Source organism: Eurytemora carolleeae, unplaced genomic scaffold, assembly GCF_000591075.1.
Source record: "Eurytemora carolleeae unplaced genomic scaffold, Eaff_2.0 scaffold147, whole genome shotgun sequence".
NCBI lineage: Eukaryota > Metazoa > Arthropoda > Copepoda > Calanoida > Temoridae > Eurytemora > Eurytemora carolleeae.
Window position 1 is genome coordinate 315717 of NW_019396103.1, and position 22620 is coordinate 338336.

At 29.8% G+C, this 22620-nt stretch overlaps 2 protein-coding genes across 4 annotated transcripts in view; one reads left to right on the forward strand and one right to left on the reverse strand.

The window, feature by feature from the left end:
• The first annotated feature begins 1255 nt into the window (after positions 1–1255).
• Positions 1256–4536, forward strand: LOC111695028 (CBL-interacting serine/threonine-protein kinase 11). Of its 3 annotated transcripts, none has more exons than XM_023464168.1 (7): positions 1256–1347; positions 2293–2515; positions 2804–2986; positions 3134–3522; positions 3606–3743; positions 3837–3945; positions 4026–4536. In XM_023464168.1, the coding sequence occupies exons 2-7, from the start codon at positions 2393–2395 to the stop codon at positions 4407–4409; spliced, it is 1326 nt and encodes a 441-aa protein (XP_023319936.1). In that variant the 5' UTR covers positions 1256–1347; positions 2293–2392; the 3' UTR covers positions 4410–4536. The 3 variants fall into 3 exon arrangements, with proteins under 3 accessions (XP_023319936.1, XP_023319934.1, XP_023319935.1); XM_023464167.1 differs by lacking the exon at positions 1256–1347 and adding an exon at positions 2093–2164; XM_023464166.1 differs by lacking the exon at positions 1256–1347 and having other exon boundaries at positions 2081–2515.
• A 1525-nt stretch (positions 4537–6061) lies between these two features.
• Positions 6062–22620, reverse strand: part of LOC111695012 (very low-density lipoprotein receptor) — a 17139-nt gene continuing 580 nt past the window's right edge. The window contains exons 2-11 of the mRNA XM_023464141.1: positions 21116–21180; positions 20057–20127; positions 18338–18409; positions 12751–12816; positions 12202–12238; positions 10391–10401; positions 10005–10044; positions 8365–8416; positions 7511–7552; positions 6062–6796 (exon numbers count right to left, since the gene is read on the reverse strand). Coding sequence (XP_023319909.1) covers positions 6675–6796; positions 7511–7552; positions 8365–8416; positions 10005–10044; positions 10391–10401; positions 12202–12238; positions 12751–12816; positions 18338–18409; positions 20057–20127; positions 21116–21180 — 578 coding nt within the window. The 3' untranslated portion in view covers positions 6062–6674. The remainder of the gene's footprint in view (positions 6797–7510; positions 7553–8364; positions 8417–10004; positions 10045–10390; positions 10402–12201; positions 12239–12750; positions 12817–18337; positions 18410–20056; positions 20128–21115; positions 21181–22620) is intronic.

Below are 22620 nucleotides of genomic sequence, written 5' to 3' on the forward strand. Positions count from 1 at the left end.
GCTAGTATGCAACTTTACATATCAGGTATTTGATATCAACTGTCTAGACGGTGTATGTATAGTATAGTATCTAGTATTAAGATTGTAAAATATCAGGTATTTGATATCAACTGTCTAAACGGTGTATGTATAGTATAGTATCTAGTATTCAGATTGTAAAATATCTTGTAGTATTTCATACTAGCTGGAGGGCCCGGCGTTGTCCGTTGAAAAACTGATTAAAAATTTTAAAAAACTAAAAATTTGAAGAATAAAATTAAAAATTTGAATTTTTTTTATTACTTTTTAGTCTATAACACGGGAGCCACCCATGAGTGTTCACAAAAAAAATCAGCCCAAACGGTCCAGGCCGTTTGGCCGCCTATATGCATCATATGTATGAATGTCTTGTTTTATTCTTTAGATAGATTGTCAAATGTCTAGTATCTATCCCAGGAATACACAATACAACAAAGTTCAGTTAAAAATTGTTAGTAAATCTGAGCCAACTGCAACAATTTTAATAGTATTTCTCTAAAATTTAGATAACTTGATTTGTCCTTACGTAGCAAAAACGTTATCAAACGTAATGTGAAATATGAAAATGTCCTAAAAAATTAATTTTTGATTATCTCGATTCTATTAAAACTTTTTAGATAGGGTCGAAAACAATGAAAGCGTGATTTTAAATGTATAAAAAGTATATAGTAATTTTAAACATACATAGATAACGCAGATATATCTGTAGAAAATAAATCGCTACGAAAATAAATATAAAAAAAAACATATACAAAAGGTCAAGTATGTAATTCTTTATTTTTTGTTATACTTTATTAGTATTTAGTTTCGTATGTTTATCTAGTATCTGTATATCTTATATGTATTCTTAGTTTTTAGCAAGTATTCACTTTGTGTTTAGTATCTAGTTTCTATTATCTACTATCAAGTATTCACTTTGTGTTTAGTTTCTAGTTTCTATTATCTACTATCAAGTATTCACTTTGTGTTTAGTATCTAGTTTCTATTATCTACTATCAAGTATTCACTTTTTGTTTAGTATCTAGTTTCTATTATCTACTATCAAGTATTCACTTTGTGTTTAGTATCTAGTTTCTATTATCTACTATCAAGTATTCACTTTGTGTTTAGTTTCTAGTTTCTATTATCTACTATCAAGTATTTGTAGATATGTATTATGTATAGGAACATATACATATATTGTACATATCTACATAGTATCCACTATCCAGATCTATCATCTGTTCTAAAGTATCAAGCATGATAGCATCTATACTATAAACACTGTATGGTGTTGGTGTGACCTGCGGGGGATTACTGACTATCTTCCGGTCAACACAATACCCCCAGGTCTAGATATACATTGTTCTTACTTCAACCTTCAACCTTCATTCCTTTTCTGATTCTATGCAAAATTTTATAATAAAATTTACCTAGTCTTGCTTTCTTCGCTGATCACTATTCTGCATGCAATGCACCATATTTTGCTTTATAATTACACTTTAAAACATGTGAATAATATTTATATTTATACTATCGGAAAAAGTATTTTCAGTAAAGATTTACATACATTCCGTTTATTCTTGTAAATCTTTCATCCATTCCTTGTTTTAGAGTCAGTATTTTTGTTTCCAGGCTATTTTTGATATTCCTCGTTCAATATCGAAAATGTAAACACTCGATAACGAAATTTTTTTCAATTTATTTTCGCCTTTACAAAGTGATACTTCACATGATTGCAATTCCAATCTTATTTTTTCTTTTTGCTGACGAGAGTGGAAATAAAACTATTTCTAAGCAAGATAAATCGATTCTTGAATGATCTAATGTTAACATTGATATAGAAAAAGTTTATTCCCAATTTTTTATATAATTAATTTTTTTCTAATATCTTTTTTCGGGGTTTGTGGGATACACAATACAATTATCTTGAACGACTGTATCATTTCTAGTTTTCTTTTCAAAATTTAAAAACTGAAAATTTATTATTTTTCAGTGTTGAGTAAAGGAGAGTCATTTTTTCAGTTTCTGAGTTTGATAAAACCTTTAGATAGAAAAGAGAAAATCCGCGAAAACAATTTGAAAAATACACCAAACTAAATTAGTTCACACCATTCTAGCCGGCATGGCTGCCAATCAGAGGTTAGCCGCAATCGGAAATTATGAGGTATCATCGTTGACCATTGGGGAAGGTTCCTTCTCGAAGGTGAAGATTGCTCGGCACAGAGTTTTGGAGAAAAATGTAGCAATAAAGATTATCAACCTTTCGACAATAAAAGATCCTTATGTTTCTAGAAACCTGGAGAGAGAAGCTAAAATACTCTCAACTCTAACACACACCAACGTAGTGAGATTGTTCGAGGTTGCTCGGTGTGAGGGATTCTATTGCCTTATTATGGAATATTTACCAGGAGGATCCCTATGTGATATGATACAGAATAATGGGAAAATTGATGAAAATACTGCAAGGAGATTCTTCGGTCAGCTAATCACTGGTTTAGGCTACATTCATGGAAAGGTATGAATTCCTGGATCTTTTTAAATTGAATCTCATCTAGTCCTATCTCTATAAATAGTTTAAAAGGATCCATGAATACAGTTCGAATGAACTTTACAAAAAATTCTAAAAAGGAAATTGTATTTACATTTATGTAAGTATAAATACTTTGTATATATATTATCCAAGAAAGATAATTTACCTATTTTAAATGCAAAAAATGTTTTAATGTCGGGATGAAGCATTTTTTTGAGAAAATTTTGTAATTTTTGTTAATTGTGCAATGTGCATACAAATAAATATCTTAAGGGCATAGTGCACAGAGATCTTAAGTTGGAAAACCTCCTCCTGAGTAAGGATCTATCTAATCTGGTGATAGCTGATTTTGGTCTTAGCAACTTCTGGAGTCTAGAAAACAAGCTAAATACTTACTGTGGATCCCCTGAGTATGCTGCTCCGGAGCTATTCGATAAGGCTGTTTATGACCAAAAGGTTTGAACAATTTCTATAAAACAACATTTTAATATTTAAGTTCAGAAGATTAATTTAGGCTCAATAGTTTGATTATCCAAATGGAATGTTTATATTCCACTCTTATGGTAATCCATATATTTTATCTAAATAAGAATATTATTGTAGATTGATGTTTGGTCCGCTGGTATAATTCTTTATTGTATGTTGACAGCTCAGCTTCCTTTTGATGTTAACCCTGGAGTAAAGGGTCATATTTCAGCTCTGGTCAAAATCATAAAGCTAGGTTTAGGTAGTAGACACAGGCTGAAGCTCTCACATTGCTCGCTAGAACTTAAAATATTGCTACAGAAGATGCTGAGAGTAAACCCTGAGAAGAGAATAGATGTTGAAGGAATCCTGGCGGATCCATGGATCACAGATAATGGATTGAACCCGCTTCAAGAGGCTCAAGAGCTAACTCTTTCGGAGGAGGAGACTCAAATAGTTACTAAGAAGTGTAAACTAGTACTAACCCTCACAAAGGTTTCTTCTCAACAGGTTCTAAGCCATATCAGGTCAGATATTCAGAGTTTAAATAAATATTTTGATTTAAATAAGCTTACGTGTTCACTTTAGAAATAATAGTTTATGAATTTAGGTCGGATAAAGGTTGGTTCGGCAAGACAGCAGGATGCTTTAATATTCTTAGAAGAGAGATGGAACATACCAGGACTTCTAATGTTCCAACACTTCATCCTGTTCATGTCAAGGAACCTTTATTTAAACCATCAGAGAGGTATACAATATACAATATACATAGTTGTGATTTTAATTTGTTTTTATAAAGTAAAAGTTAATTTTGATTTTTTAATCACTTCGTATTATATAGACTAGAAGATATATCTCGGAATCAGTTTTGGGACAGTACACCTGGAAAACGAGCTTTACACGCTTTAGTTAAGATAAATCCTAGCTCCCCACAAATTCGTCCTCCTCAGGTACACTTAGTACACTTTTATAATTAAATAATTAAAGCAAATGAATTCCATATTAATATAATTTTCATATTTCAATTTAGTCAAAGATTCGGAGGACAGGGGAACAGCAAGGTGCAGGATCGGTGAAGGTTTATGAATCCGAGGAACCATGTTCTACAAATATTCATGAAAAAGAGAAGACTGGGAAAGGTAGAACAAGCCGTAATTATTCTCGCGGGTTCCTGGACGCGGAGTTAGACAAAGAGAATATAAACTCTTCTAGAACTGAAGATACTCTAGGAACTACAGGACACAAAGAGAAGAATTATGGTAGACGAGGACTGGGACAATATACTGCTGAGATGACTGGTTGGAGGCGTAGTGTTAAACCACAGTCTCAAGGAGAAGAGAAGAATTCTAGGCTCAAGAGAGTTGATTGGGGAGATAAGGAACCACTCAAATCTTGGAATATGAACAGAATTTAGAGCAGCCATATATGTTTACGCAATTTTGCGGTTTTAAGAAATATTGCAGATAAATCATTAATATATTCAATTACAACTATTATACACAACAATCACTTAACATGCAAGATAAATCAGACGCTTTATATTTTATTTTTGCAAATAGAAACTTGGTAGAGTTTAGAATCAAATGTACCTCTATATGTATATAAACAGTTGGGCTTCTATTAAAATAAAACAAGATGTCTTGTACCTTTTTAGTGTAAACCATCCAATTTTGAAACCCCTCGCGTTGTTAATTGTTCAAAAGTTAAAGAAGGGTAGAGCAGGGGGACGGAGTGTAAATTCCACTCATCCCGTTAACTTTGTACATAAAGAGAGCAACAAAAAATTGAATTACAGTAAAATTTATTCGTTATCTTTTCTATTATCAATCTAAATTGAAAGAAACTAAAAACACGTCTAAAATCTAATTTTCCTATTCCTAAATCTCTGCAACCATATGGTGTAAACCTTTAATATTTCAAACTTCCTCTACTTCTAACTATTAACAATTCTGGTCCCCATTAAGCAAACATATTTGGACAGGAAAACTAGAGTTACACCCATTTGTTCAGAACCTTTGGTCCTGTTCTGTATTATTAAAATTTAATAGTAAAAGCTCAACACAAAATTATCCTGTAATTCAGAGAATCTAGCTCCGTAGTAAGGAAGATACACCAGAAACCCCTCTTATACGAACTGTATGCAGAAAGTGTACTTTATTGCTGGGGGGGGGGATACAATGGAATGACAATGAGCCAACAATTTGTGAAGAGAGAAAATCTGATCTATAAGATACGCAAAAAAGATAATTATGTTGTGACAGTGAGTGATGATTTTACATACAAATGTTCTTTGTTTAACTTACTTGATGTTATGATATAATAAGTTTTAATCTCCCACGACTGTTTTAGAATTTAACAATTATTTTCCTTGGTGTGTTGAGTTGAGGTATAGTCCCACTGTGCCCATATAACAAACCAATTACTTCTATCTCGTCTTTCATCAATTATTTATATCTTTCCATTTATAATATATCTTCATCGGTTCTCTAACATCTTTTTTATCCTACTAAATATCAAAAAAAACAAGTTATCATAAAATTTTTAAAAGAAGGTAAAGGAATTGAACTTCTAAGCCCTTTATCTTTGCAACCGAACGTCATAAAGCTTAGATGTTTCAAACTATGAAATTAATTAGATCAAATAATCTAAGTTTGAAATATCAAAAATCATATCACTATCAGATTGCAGATATATAGGGATTAGAAGATTTTAGTTTGTGGCAAAGACTCAATTCTTTTGAGTTTAAATTAATAAAATGAAGGATTAAATACAACTCTAAATGCATGTTTTTCAGTCAAGTTTTGACAACCTCAAAAGCTAAAAACGAGATATCAGAAAAGCTAAGATGGGAAAACAGATCGAACCGAAATTAAATGAGTCTCATGAAGTCAAAATATCCCGAAGTGAAGACCGGAGAGATTACGTTCTGAAAAAGTGCTGGACGAGGTAGACCAATCATTTTAACATTGTATTAATTTATCCATCTTGCTCTAATGTTTCTAATCTTTAGTATTAATCTCTAGGGATTTTGATTTCCTCCAACCCCTTTATCTGAATTTTGTATGGTCTCACATCGTTATGTATTTCAGTATATAGCATTTAAACAGCTGTATTATCTAGCTATATTCTTTTGTTATTTGAACAGGAAGAAATAATATTTCCGTATAAAAATTATCCATGGTTTGTTTTTATTTCATTAATTTTTCATTCATTGTATGATAAAAAACACACATTTAAACTTTTAAATAATCAGTGAGTTCGATTTTGTTACTTAAGGATAAAGATAAAAATTATTTTGCAATAAACAAGTATATACAGTAATCTAATCTGCAAAGGTTTGATGATGTAAAATTAAATTAAATACATAGTATGATAGTACACTCGGCCAAAATTTGCTATTGAATTTTTTTAATTGATTTTCAATTTACAATATAAATAGATATGGAAGTAATATCAAAGTTTTAATGAGCAAGAGTTATAGTTTTAAGATTTGAACATTTTCAGATAGAATTAATTATTCCATTATTGGATAGAAAAATTACTACAAATGCATTCATTTGGATATTTAAATATTTGCATATCTAAATATTTGCATATCTAAATATTTGCAAATATAAATATTTGCAAATATAAATATTTGCATATCTAAATAACCAAAATGTCCCAAAAATCTGAAATTTTAAGGTTCTATTTGCTTAATAAAGATGTTAATTGAGAAAAGCAAGTAAACAATAAACAAATGTTTACATATAGGAGACGAATTACAGAGCTGTTTTGAGCACATACATTTCAACGGAGAACCTGAAAATATACAATATTTTAGAAAAATATAGTTACAAGAAAACTTTTTAAGAATGGATTGATTCGAAATTTCTAAATGGAATGTGCTACTTTTTAAAGTGAATCTGTATTTGAGGAATGCACCAGAGACTTGAGAGCACTTATTTTGATCAGCTGGTGCTAGATAACGAAGGCCAGATTTTATCCAAGATGCTCTGTTCTAGTTTTTTTTATAAATTACGATTCTCAATTCTGAATTTTGTGTTGTTTTCATTAAACCAAACTTTAACTTTACTCTTGAATTTTTTTAAAACAAATAAAGTATTGTCAGAATAAAAAGAAAACTATTGTCAGAATAAAAAGTAAACTATTGTCAGAATAAAAAGTAAACTATTGTCAGAATAAAAAATAAACTATTGTCAGAATAAAAAATAAAAAATAAACTATTGTCAGAATAAAAAGTAAACTATTGTCAGGATAAAAAATAAACTATTGTCAGAATAAAAAATAAACTATTGTCAGAATAAAAAAATAAACTATTGTCAGAATAAAAAATAAACTATTGTCAGAATAAAAAGTAATCTATGGTCAGAATAAAAAATAAACTATTGTCCGAATAAAAAATAAACTATTTTCAGAATAAAAAATAAACTATTGTCAGAATAAAATATAAAAAAAAAACTATTGTCAGAATAAAAAATAAACTATTGTCAGAATAAAAAATTAAAAATTTACCTTCGATTGAAGTCCAATGGCAGATTGAAAACTTTTCTCCTCCTGATTAAAGAAAATAATATTCTTTAAAAACTGTAATGAAATTGAAGCATCTAAATATAAACTTTGCTTTTCTTGGTGTCTGTCTTTCTGGCAGTATTTAATAAACGTCAAAACGGTTTAAACGTTCGGGCCCAAATTTGTTAAATAAGGGAAGGTTTATGGAAAAGGAAAGATGGTGACATTTTCATTTCTTTAAATGCACAATGCACACAGAAAAATTCGCAAAAAAAAGAGTTTAACAAATGGTAACTTTAAAGTTAACATTTAAACGCTCAAATTCAAATTTGTTATCCCTATTTTTTGCAACCTGGTGGTGTAAACTTTTTAAATTGAGATTTTTTATCTAACAGAATTCAAACTTTATAATATCTAAGGTCTATGACATATGGTTGCAAACATATAGTGCTTAGCAAATTAGAGTTTGTGACAAAGATTCATTTTCTTTGTTAACAGAAAAGTCTATACAACCCAAGGATGTAATGCAAGGAAAGTTATTTCAGATGTGTACGCATCTTTTGTACTGCAGTGTACTGTCTCTGAGCGATAATGTAAACACACGACGGATGTTACAGCCTGACATGGGATCCATCTTTCACATAAAAAAAATCAATGAAATATTCTGGTCATAAGAAACTATAATGTGAATTATCAAAGTTATCAAATTTAATGCTTTTAACCTCCTCGGATACTAAACGAACACTGATGCATCTATTCTTGTTTACAAATTCCGCCCAAAGAGAACTGGTTTCAATATGTACTTAGAGTATAAACGACCGCAATTAACTTTCCTTGAATTACACCCTTGATACAACCTGTGTACGTCTTTTCACAAGCTCTCATCACTGTTCCGTTGGAATAGATAAACTGGACAAGTTTATACAATTTTCTCAAAGTAATAATTAAGTTTCGAATTTAACACATGATTGTTTATATCTAAAGCTTAAATCCTGCAAGTGCTTCAGAAACTGACATTTCAATAATAAAATCCAAATTTTGTAAGTCGAACAAAGCACGCGTTGTTCCAGAAAGAGTTCTATATTCTGGGTAGAAAATTTTTAATCTTTGAAAAGAATTCAAAAAAATCTAACTATACAATAGGTTTTTCGAATGTAATCCTAGATTTTTAAAAAACGATTCTCTGTTCTTCTTTAATCATTATTTTCTTTATTAAATGCCAAATTCTTGATTTTTAACATAGAGCCCTTAATTTTTAACAAAAACTCTTTGATTTTTATTATAGCTAGATTCATTTATTTTCAAAATAGAATAAAGAAAATCTTTTATTATTTATGAAGAATGCTGAATCCTTCATAAAGAGTCTAAAATTCTCCAAATATAATCCTAGATTCTAAAAACTCCATCTTCCTTGAATATTATTCTATTTTATCCTTTCTTTATTCCTAAATTATTGATATGGCAGTTCTTAAGAAACAATAGTAGTTTTTCAAACAAAAGAATTTTAAATACTTTAAAGAGAATTCTACATTCTTTAGAATAAAATTCTAGATTTTCAATAAAAGGATTTACAAAGTTTCGACTTGGTAAAACTTCGTTTTTGAACTAATGGTTTTCAATGTATTATGTAAGTTTCTTAGAAGATGTTACATGTCAGGTTTCTTTATGTATGATGTTATATATTCTCAAATACCTTAAGGGAATTAAAGCATTAAACTTTAAAAGGAAATGAAGTACTTTTCGTCTCCATCAACGGTTACATTTTCTTTCTTCATTAAGATAAGAGTTGTAATAAATCGGATGCATTACCAGGAGTTTTAACAAGAGCAGTATCGGGGAGATAATTTTCATTATTTTCCAGTTCTTACATTTTTCTTTATTACTTCCAATATAAAATCATTGAGGAAAAATAGAACCGATTTTATGAAACATTTTGTATCCTTCTGAAACCATTTTGTATCCTTCTGAAACCACACCAACTTCTAGATCTAAAACAGTGTGGGGCAAAAATACTTTGAAACTACTTTTTAAAAGTTTAATTAATAAAACTTTTTTTTTGGGGGGGGGGGCAAGTCGATGAAGATTTAGAATAACTTTTGTTATTGATAATGAAAAAATTAAAGTTTTTAGATTGTTTTAGATCTTTTAGAATATTGCAGGGGCGGAATGTGATATTTTCCAGGAGGAAGGTAATATATAATTGATTAATTAAATTTTTTTGAATCTATTCTTAAAAATCAAAATCAAAGGGCTATGTGTGTCTTCTAATTTTTCCAAGAGGGGGGGGGGGAGCACGTCTCCTCAGTTTTCCAGGGTGGAGGACGTCCCCCCTACCCCCCTTTTATGCCGCCTCTTGAACATTGTTCTAAATTGATAAAAAATGAAAATATTTTTCTTTTTTTCCAAGTTTGAATGATGAAGACTATTTCTAAAAGAATAAGCAGTTCAATAAACAATGAAAAAGTTTTATTATATCTTTTTGAAAATTTTAATATTCCTTAGAGCAGGCCCATTCCATGCTTTCCGATACAGACAGGCTAAAAAATATATTATAATGACAAGAGTTATATATATATATATATATATATCTTGTAAAGTCTCGCACTGCGAACTATAAAGAAGGAGAAGGACAATGTCGTGAAACATTACTGATGTGAAGTTGTGACCTCGTAGCTCCTCTAGTGTTAATTCAACGCACACGTATCAGAAAAAAAAATTGTAAGAGAAATTCACGATATCTTTAATCTTCTTAAAAGCTCTTCAATAGAAGGAGTTAAATTTTTAACATAAATGATTTCAACCCTAAAATCCAAACAAACGAGCAAATTATTTTATTAAACAAAATAATCAAACCTTATGGGAGTTTACTGAATAAATACTTACGATGCAGCCATGTAGTATATTTTATAGAATATATCTATATCAGAGACCCTAAACAAATATCATGTAGTATATTGTATAGAATATATCTATATCAGAGAGTCCTAAAAAATATCATGTAGTATATTTATAGAATATATCTATATCAGAGACCCTAAACAAATATCATGTAGTATATTTTATTGAATATATCTATATCAGAGACCCTAAACAAATATCATTTAGTATATTTTATTGAATATATCCATATCAGAGACCCTAAACAAATATCATGTAGTATATTGTATAGAATATATCTATATCAGAGACCCTAAACAAATATCATTTAGTATATTTTATATGATGGGCGGATTTTTGGTAATGTCAATTTGGTAATGACAATTTGGTAATGACAATTTGGTAATGACAATTTGGTAAGGTGACAATTTGGTAACGACAATTTGGTAATGACAATTTGGTAAGCTCACAAAAGTGACAATTTGGTAATGACAATTGGGTAACAACAAAAAAGTGACAATTTGGTAATGACAATTTGGTAAGCTCACAAAAGTAACAATTTGGTAAGCTCACAAAAAGTGACAATTTGGTAAGCTCACAAAAGTGACAATTTGGTAATGACAAATTAGTAACAACAAAAAAGTGACAATTTGGTAATACAAATTTGGTAATGTCATAAAAGTGACAATTTGGTAAACGAAATAAAAGTGCCATTATGTAAAATTGTTTAATTTTTAGTTTTATATTCAATTGAAGATAATTGATTCTAGGAATCTTTTATTTCTGCACAAAAGAAATGCGCCAAAAATAATTGTAAAATTCGCAATATTTTCTAAAAACAACGTTTCAACCTGCACTTGTGTCATATACTGCAAGAAGAATAGACTTGGATCATGAATTACTTATTCATCACCCTTTCTAGGGGAAATGTTACAAGATTCAGAAGGATTTAAATACTACAACAAGAACGGACTTTATGCATGTCAATGTTAGGAAGTTATTAATGTTACTTTTTATATGTAGTTGCCAAACTGTCCCTTTTGTAATCAACATTTAACATTTAAGAGGATGCAGTGCTTGGCCCCTAGCCCATCCCAGCCGCAGCGCTCGGCCCAGAAATTGTCTTTACCTAACCTAACCCAAAAAAAATGTGAAAAACAGCACATTATTTAACATTTAATAGCCCGCAGCACTCGGCCACCTAGCCCACCCTAGCCGCAGCTCTCGGCCCATAAATTGTCTTAACCTAACCTAACCTAACCCAAAATATTGAGAGAGACAGCACATTATTTAACATTTAATAGGCTGCAGCACTCGGCCCCTAGCCCATCCTAGCCGCAGCGCTCGGCCCAGAAATTGTCTTAACCTAACCTAACCCTAAATAAAGTGAGAAACAGCATAAACAGCGAATTATTAAACATTAAATTGAATTAAATTTAACTTTTATCAACAAATTGTCACTTTTTTGTAGTTACCAAAATGTTATTACCAAATTGTCACTTTTTTGTAGTTACCATATTGTCATTACCAAATTGTCACTTTTGTGAGCTTACCAAATTGTCATTACCAAATTGTCACTTTTATGACGTTACCAATTTGTCATTACCAAATTGTCACTTCTTTGTAGTTACCAATTTGTCATTACCAAATTGTCACTTTTGTGAGCTTACCAAATTGTCGTTACTAAATTGTCACCTTACCAAATTGTCATTACCAAATTATCACTACCAAATTGTCATTACCAAATTGACATTACCAAAAATCCTCCCGTCATTTTATATAATATATCAATACCAGAGACCCTAAACAAATATCATGTAGTATATTTTATAGAGTATATCTATATCAGAGACCCTAAACAAATATCACGTAGTATATTTTATAGAATATAACCATATCAGAGACCCTAAACAAATATCATGTAGTATATTTTATAGAATATATCTATATCAGAGACCCTAAACAAATATCATGTAGTATATTTTATTGAATATATCCATATCAGAGACCCTAAACAAATATAATGTAGTATATTTTATAGAATATATCCATATCAGAGACCCTAAACAAATATCATGTAGTATATTTTATAGAATATATCAATATCAGAGACCCTAAACAAATATCAGTGTAGAAAAGTATCGAGGAAAATTTATTCTATACATTCAAGGAATGATTTCTCACATCCTATACATTGATAAACTGAATTTGCATACTTTTCAGAACTTATAAAACGGAATTTCAAACTGAAACTTTCATGCATTTTTGCAGCAATATTCAATAGTTTGTAATTTAAATATGTTTTTTTGGTTTCTAAATTTTAGAAGTAAAAAGCGAATAAGACGTATAAGAATGTGTTAGTATACCTATTACTTAAGTCTGAATGAATACAATCAGTTACTACAAAATTATTGTCGCTTCCAACATAACATCTGAATAGAAAATATAATTTAATAATAATATTATTTATTCTTTAACAAACCAAAGGTTTTCATTTTACAATAGAAAGACTTATTCTCGAAGATATTAATGGTTTTATTTTCTTTTCTTAACTTGAACTGAAATTGATTTGAATTAGAATCTTGAATCTTGCAGTAGAATCCTGCAAACAACAAAATGGGTTTAGTTAGATTAAATTAGATTGATAAAATAACTCCAACTTAACGTGTTTCAGCTAAAATAGGCTTCTACAGATTGGACGAATGTACATTGTACATAACACCAGAAAACAGGAAATGTTAGCAAAAGAAATGTAAACAAACCACAACAATGGAGAAATGTAAACAAACCACAACAATAAAATGATTGTTAGGAGAAATGTAAACAAACAACAACTATAAGATGATTGTTAAGAGAAATGTAAACAAACTGTAGCTATAAAAGATTGTTAGAAACTACAGCTATATAATGGTTGTTAGGAAAAATGTAAACAAACCATAACTATAAAATGATTGTTAGTAGAAATTTAAACAAACCACAGCTATAAAATGATTGTTAGGAGAAATGTAACAAACCACAACTATAAAATGATGTTTAGGAGAAATGTAAACAAACCACAGGTATAAAATGATTGTTGGGAGGGAGAAATGTAAACAAACCACAGCTATAAAATTATTGTTAGGAGAAATGTAAACAAACCACAGCTATAAAATTATTGTTAGGAGAAATGTAAACAAACCACAGCTATAAAATTATTGTTTGGATAAATGTAAACAAACCACAGCTGTAAAATGATTGTTAGGAGAAATGTAAACAAACCACAGTTATAAAATGACTGTTAGGAGAAATGTAAACAAACCACAACTAAAAAATGATTGTTAGGAGAAATGTAAACAAACAACAACTACAAGATGATTGTTAAGAGAAATGTAAACAAACTGTAGCTATAAAAGATTGTTAGGAGAAATGTAAACAAGCCACAGATATAAAACTATTGTTAGGAGAAATGTAAACAAACCACAGCTATAAAATGATTGTTAGGAGAAATGTAAACAAACCACAGTTATAAAATGATTGTTAGAGAAATGTAAACAAACCACAGCTATAAAATTATTGTTAGGAGAAATGTAAACAAACCACAGTTAGGAGAAATGTAAACAAACCACAGGTATAAAATGATTGTTAGGAGAAATGTAAACAAACCACAGTTATAAAATGATTGTTAGAGAAATGTAAACAAACCACAGCTATAAAATTATTGTTAGGAGAAATGTAAACAAACCACAGCTATAAAATGATTGTTAGGAGAAAAGTAAACAAACTGTAGCTATAAAAGATTGTTAAGAAAAATGTACACAAACTACAGCTATATAATGGTTGTTAGGAAAAATGTAAAAACCATAGCTATAAAATGATGTTTAGTAGAAATGTAAACAAACCACAGCTATAAAATGATTGTTAGGAAAAGTGTAACAAACCACAACTATAAAATAATGTTTAGGAGAAATGTAAACAAACAACAGGTATAAAATGATTGTTGGGAGGGAGAAATGTAAACAAACCACAGCTATAAAATGATTGTTAGGAGAAATGTAACAAACCACAACTATAAAATGATGTTTAGGAGAAATTTAAACAAACCACAGCTCTAAAATGATTGTTACTAGAAATGTAAACAAACCACAGCTATAAAATGATTGTTAGGAGAAATGTAAACAAATCACAGCTATAAAATGAATGTTAGGAGAAATGTTACAAACCACAGTTATAAAATGATTGCTAGTAGAAATGTAAACAAAACACAGTTGTAAAATGAATGTTAGGAGAAATGTTACAAACCACAGTTATAAAATGATTGCTAGGAGAAATGTAAACAAACCACAGTTGTAAAATGATTGTTACTAGAAATGTAAACAAATCACATCTATAAAATGATTGTTAGGAGAAATGTAAACAAATCACAGCTATAAAATGAATGTTAGGAGAAATGTTACAAACCACAGTTATAAAATGATTGCTAGGAGAAATGTAAACAAACCACAGCTATAAAATGATTGCTAGAAGAAATGTAAACAAACCACAGTTGTAAAATGATTGTTACTAGAAATGTAAAGAAATCACAGGTATAAAATGATGTTTAGGAGAAATGTAAACAAATCACAGCTCTAAAATGATGTTTAGGAGAAGAGTATGCATTGATACCGTTAATTCACGCTACGTGTACAGAGAAAAGTAAATATAAAATACTACTTTTTTCCTCCATATCTTTACTTTTTAGTTTTAGTAAATATTCATGAAGAATAAATCCGTTATTTAAACTTTTATTATTTGATATAAACTTCCAGAAGCTAAACTTTGTTGTGAAAGAAAAGTTACTTTAGTAGACTGTTAAGTGAGCTAACTAAACTGTATACAGTTGGGTACAACTAGATCCAAGGTCAAAACTTCTGTATCGAGTATCATTAACCTTGGACGAATGATCTCGATATCCAATGTTGGTACTTTTGAATTTGAGAACAAATACTTGATCCCTCCGCGGAGGAGAGAAAATGACCACCACATGGGATATCAAATAGGGGGGGGTGGGACTAACTGGTTTTTGTCACAATACTCCACTTAAAATGCATTTGTCTTGTGTTTCATGGTGAGAATGGACAACATGAATATATTCTGATAATCTTTTCATTTACAAACATTGTATAAATTGTAGCTAGCATTGATTTATAACGATTTCAATTTATAATTACTTTTCCCGTTCATATATTTATCCTTGAATATATTCAGATGTCGTCTTTGTTAAAGCGAGCTTTTTGGAAAGAAAAACATATATTTTATAGGAAAAGAACATTAAAAGCACAGGGGTTTAGGGATAATCTAAATATATAAAAAAATTTGTATCAGAAAAAGAGATATGAATTGGCGAGGAAGTATTGGGAAGTTGAGTTGGGGAGGGTAGCTTGAGATGGTAGAATATATAAAAGACTTCTTAATCTTTAACCAGAAATATGATGTTTTCTCTCTCTCATGAATCGATGTGGTTGCAAATTAAAGAAATATATTGATCAGATCTGGTCACATAAAGAATACAGGGTTCTTTGCACTCGCTTTGACCGCGAGGGTGGTACGCGGGTCGAACATTTCTTTTCTTCTTTGTAGAGTTACATCTTGAATCCTTCCTCTTTACTGGTTCTATAGCGACTGTGTCTAGCCTGCTTTTTGCAGATTGCCAAATTCAGGGCAAATTTAAAGATAGTAATATTTGACAATATAAACACTTTTAGGCTTAACAAAGATATAAAAGTGAAAACATGAAAACATATTAATAACTTTTGTTTCAAGGGATCTAAACACCCCTTTAGCTAGGCAGCATAATACTGCGCAAAAAATTCACACAGGCTGGTTTTTTTGCACAGGCTTATTTCTTTCTAATACTTCAAAAATTCATATTTTCTTGTCCATTGTCATTTGTCATAAATAAAGCATGAGATAAATAGTTTATAGTGTCGTAACTTTTACATAAAATCCAAACTATTGGGATCCCAAACGATTATCAACTAATGTTCAAGATATTGGGATTAGGCTTGGTTTTGGAATAAGGTATATGAATGAGATAGAACCAATTGGGAGTAGGTAAAAAAGGTTGGGAATTGGAAAGGATATGAACTAAAGAGGAAGTTGGGATTGGAAGATTTGGTATTAGGAATCAATGAGAGCTAGGATGAAAATAAGGGTTGTTATATCGGTAGTTAGAGTGATTTGAAAGATTAGGTAAAGGAATAGATGTTTTTTGAGAACCACTGTACTGAAAGAGAATAAGCAATATTTTGAAGTTTAGTATAAAGATAACGTTAGGATAAAATACTTGTGTGTAAAACTATATGAGTATAAGTGATTTAGTGGATAAAAATGTTAAATAGGAATGAAGACGACATTTTGGAAAGGATGAACGTATTATTTTCAAGTTAGAATAACAGAGAGAAAAGGATAAAAAATCATCTTTAGAATTATTCAAAAATCCGACTCAGCTTCTAACAGCCATATAAAAAATTTAGATCCTCCAGCAGCTCCCCAAAATCTTATTGTAGTCAGAGTAGCGTGTTGAAAAATCCCATTTTAAGAGTTTTCAATGTATTATAGCGGGTTTTTTGTCGAAATTCTTATCTAAAACATAACATTATATGAAAAGACTTCTCTAAAAAAAATTTTAACCGGCCAAGCCTTAATTTTTGGCTGACCCCCATTTCCTATTTTCAAAGCATAAAACCATGAATATATATTTACCATTTATTTAGCAATTTTGAAGATTCCCATAAATGAGGGGCAAAAATTGATTATTTGAAATCGTTAACGAAAGAAATTTTTGTTGTTAACCTGTTGCATTTTCTGCTAAAGTTGTGGCAATTTAAAACAATTTACAAGATTTGTAAAATCTACAAAATTGTGTTTCATTTTATGTGACCAAGGATCGACGTATATTGTAAAACTAGTAAATAAACAGAACACAATACTCAGGAAAACCTAATTTATAATTAAAATGTTGATTTTATTTCAATACAAAGTGTATTCGCTTATATTTTCAAAAGAACGTAAAAGCATAATTTGTTTGATTAAAACTTTTTTCTATAATAAAATGCTGATTTTAGGTTTTGATTTATAAACTTGTAAGAGATTAGAGGAAATCCAGCAAGATTTTCAATAGTTTTACAACTTTAGTATTCGTTAAATAGAATTGCAAATTTTTGTCTTTTCTTTCTTAGATTTTCAAACTTTTGTTTAATTAAAAAAATTCATTCATTTTCATTTATGAAGTGATACACTAATTTTTTTTACACAGGACAGAGCCTTTGAATTATTGCTGAATCTCTTGGAGGGTTTGATTTCCATTGATTTCAATTCTCAAAGAATCAAATAAATGTTTACAATGTTTAGATAATCATTTTACAGTACTTCAGACTTCAACGAATTATTTACAACATCATTTTACCGTACTTCAGACTTCAACGAATTCTTTACAACATCATTTTACCGTACTTCAGACTTCAACGAATTCTTTACAACATCATTTTGGAATTCCAAAAGTTTGCTTAATAAACATTAAAGTCAAATATGAGTCTTAAAATTCCAAACGTCCAAATTGTTATGTAATGCTTTGAAAGCTGAAAACTTTTGTATTGTGGATATCGAGATCAATGCCTGATCTAGAATTTAGTTAATATTCAGATTAACTAAATCTTCATTCGATATCCTGCAGGATAATTGTACCCAGTCGGGGGTTAAAGGAAGTTTAATCAGGGGAGAAATATCTGAAATGATGAGATAAAGCATTGATCCTCAAATTAAAAGTGTCCACAGTGGATATCGAAATCAATCGTCTGCGATTATGATTAGACAATATTAAGTTCCCAACTCAAGTTCGTCAAAAATACATCTTTACAAATTTGATTGATGATACTTTGTATTCTTTAAATTTATCTCGATATTTGTTGTAAAGTATCAAAATAAAAAATATTTTACTTGAATTGTCTGTTAACACGAAGATAACTAAAATCACAATCCAACTCATCCGACCCGTCCTGACAGTCATGCCTGAATAATAATTTCATAAACTATACAGCGAGTCCCATATAATTGTGAAATAGGAAGACGACTGTTTGAGTCAAGTAATGATTTGGAAAAGTCCAATGAACATGAAGAACAAATCCATTTCACTAAATGATTTAAATTATAAGCTGGCAGTACAACTTTTTGCTTATTTCAATATTAAATATACATAAGATTGCTTTAATGTCGTCTACCTATTCCACAATGTTCTAGGTCTCATCGTATGTTAAAAAACTAGACTGAATGTTTTCTTTTTATCGTTCCTATTGATGATAACCGTCAACGGCAAATAATAAAGGAGCAAGCTAGATTATGTTGACAATCCCTTTAAGATTAAATGTTATTTCATGTAAACTTTCAAATCAAAGGAGAATTGGAAATGTTTGCATGCGAATGAATTTGTACAAAACTGTTGTGGAATTTATTAAATTCTGCAAATTTTTATCAGAGAATCAGTAAAAGTTTGCTTTTGTCGAAGTTTTTGCTAAAATATCCATTACAAATGAAGTATATAGTTAGACCAGTCATGCGGCTCGTGCCTATTTGCCTCATAATATTTTCTATAATAAATGCTCAGTCGAAAATAATTTTGTTAGTTTCTTTTTACCATCTAATTAATTTATTTCTTTTATAAATATTCTTATTATAATTTTCATCCTTTATATGTTCTTAATTTCGATTAAAACTTAAATAAATCATCTTTGATTTAAGTTTTCTTTTACATTTTGTCCAATTATTACTTTTAACCCTGACGTATGTTGTATATTGCAATATTCAATTTGCTAGGCTGTGTCTGACTTTTGAGATATTGCCTTTTTCTGTTTTTTCCCATTAAAAAATGTCCGAAAACTTGTTTTCTTTATCTATAGAAGAGAGACAAGTGAAAACCCAATTAATTTATCAATTGATATTTTCATCAACAATAACTTAGTTTTAGCATCGTTGCAAAAATATTTTCTCTTAAAATAAAACAAATTCTTGTTTGTACTTTTACTTTTCTTTAGAAATTTCGAAGAAAAAGCAGGAAAAAGATGTTTTAAATCTAGATTCTAGATTCTAGAAAGGAGGAACGGTAATGATAAGAAAAGTGGAAAGTTTATTCATTTTATGCTAACTAACTTTCTTCTCTTTAAAAAGAAAAACAATTTTTCGAGAATTGGATCCCTTTTTCTGCAATCCAAAGACTTCTAGGAATTTTAAAAAAGCAGAAATGAGATAGACTCATGAGTAGGAAGGAAGTTAAGGAAGGAGATTAGAAATACTTTCCGATATCTCAAATTTATTGTGATCCATGTCGAAATCTATACATTGTTTTGCTCGTCTTACTGTTTATTTGTTTGTGACAGAAAAATGTCCGAATGGTTGAACTGATTGGATCCAAATTTTGTGTGGGATCTCACATGACCCCGTGGAAGGTTTGTGGATGCTCAGAATTACAAAAATTGTCTCCAAACATTTTTAATTTTCTTGCAATTTTTTAAAAATCCACGAAAAAATTATAATTCCGCAAACTTTTTATTTTTGTGCTATTGAAGAGAAAATGCTGAAAGATTGAGCAGCAATCAAGAGTTGAAATAAAAAATGGGCGCGAAGCGCCCTGATTCCCTTGTTATATATATCTTTCTACTATACCTTCCATCACATCTAAAACTCAAGGGAACACATCTTCTCGGTTCTTTGTTAAAATCATTTATTGTCAAAATCTGAAAAAGTGAAGTTGGATAAAAATATTTGTTTAAAGTTTTCATTTTATTTCTGCTGAGAACCATAAATCATCCATCTCTTTAATCCATATTTTGTTTTATTTGACACAACCTGAAGTGCCCGGGGAATTTTTTAAACAAAAAAATTTCGAATAAAAAAAATTTGTATTTTGAGAAAAAAATATTTCAAATTTTGAAAAAAAATTCAAAATGTCAAAAATAAAACACAGTGTCCAGCAATTACAAAAAAAAAACAATAGAAAATGTTCTAGACTTATTTTAAGAAGATATAAATAAACATAGAAATATATCAATACCAGGGCACTTTTCAAAATTTTTAAATTTTTAAATTTTAATCATTCATAAACCTTCCCTGGGAACACGTTAGGTTCCACACAAAATTTGGGACTGATCGGTTCAGCCGTTTCGACGTTTATTGTATACAAACAACCAGACATAGATATGTATATATCTGAGCAAAGAGCTTTATTATATATAAATATATACATATATATCTGAGCGAAGAGTTTATTATATATATATGATGAAAGAGCTTTATCATAAAGATAAAAACTTGATCTTATGAATCTTAAAGTTTATCATGTGAAACCAAAAAGAATTCTACAGAGCGTTTCTTTTTTAAATTTTATTCGGAGGTTAACAGATTATTTTGATTCCATATCTGGACATTTTTGATTTATAGATTTTAAATTTTTATACAGTGAAACCCTTAATAACGAATACATCGAAAGAATTCATCAAATGTCGTATTCTTCACTTTCTGATAATTGAATGTTGCATATATTTAGTTTTTTAATTAAATGACTATATGGAACTCTTTAAAACTGTTCCCGCATATTCATGGCTTTTCATTTATTTTCTCAAATACTGAAATTTACGAAATAAAGTATAAAACTCATTGAAAAATTGTCAAGACGACATTTGATAAATTCTTCCGATGTATTCGTTATTAAGGGTTTCATTGTACCTGATTAAGATTATGATTTTCACACATAAATCTATCTTCTCCACATTGTAAATCCAACTCAATGCCTGGAAAAATCAATCAATGAGAAGGGGTTGAAAAATTGATTTTTTTTATCCCTCGATAATTTCCAAGGAATTGAGTTTTTGCCGCAACCTCAAATTTTCTAATTTCTATATCTCTGCAACCAGTATAAACCTTTGATATTTCAAACTTAGGTTATTTGATCTTACAGAATTAATAGTTTGAAATATCTAAGGTCTATGACATTGGGTGGCCAAGATATAGGGATAAGAATATTTGAGTTTGTGGCAAAAACTAAGTTCACTTTTAACCAATTTCCCCCCAACCTTGTCTTCAGTTTCCCCTATACAAGTCAAACCATTCAAATTTTAAACTATAGGCCAAGAACGTTCCTGTGGTTCCATAATCGAGTCCACAAATTAAAAATTTGAGGCAAATAGGTCTCGGGGCTCATGAGTTATGAGCAGACATCTAAGCAGACAGACAGACAGACAAACAAAGATTACTATAGTAGTAATACTATTTTTGGATGTGGAGAAAAAAAAAACTTAATTATTTTCGAAATTTTTTTTGTCAGTTCTATTCTTGTTTAGAATTTTCCTTTTACTGATGATCATGTAGATAAAGCAGATTTTTTGTTAACAAAATTTAAATTCTTTTTAACAATTTATTTTTTTAAATTTCAAAAGGTTTTTATAAAAGATAATTACAAACTTGTAGAATATTATTTTAAAAGTATTTCAGTGTTACGATAAGTCATGATATTTAAAATGTAAAAATTTTATCTTTAAAGACAACTTAAATAAAACTCTCTAGATTACTCTTATCCACGATAGAAAATTGAGGACTACAAAGTAGCTAGTTTGTGCTTCGAAGGAATTTTGATTTGTCAATTACCGATTTCTCGGAAATAAACACATATCCTTGAGAACTTTTCACACCTGGATTGTTGGATATCTTTATAAATGCAAAAACATTAATTCTCTGTTTTTCTAGATGAATGGATGCATTAGTGGGGAGCTGAATAGAAATTTTATTAATAAAACTTTTCCATCAGTTGGGTAGATAGAAAATATACATATCATTTTTTACTTGTTCTTCTGTATACCTGGATAATCTCCTTTATACCTGTATATCCTCCTATATACCTGGATATTCTCCTGTATTCATGGATATTCTTCTGTATACCTGGTTATTCTTATGTATACCTGAGCCGGCGATTTAAAAAATTCAAGAAAATACGACTCGGGTCTAAGCTGTTGTTGAGCCTTATTTACGGCTCGGGCTTTCGAATTTAAGTTGCATCTATTTTTCAACAGAATTTAGTTCATAAAACCGGTTTAATGTTGTATTTGGCGGATTTTCATAGTTGGAATTGGTGCATTCCGGGTTTTGATGAGAATAAGACCCAACATTGAGCCTTATTCTTCACTAAAACCAACCAAGGTCGGTTTTATTTTCATTGGGCCTAACTCCTTAAGTCG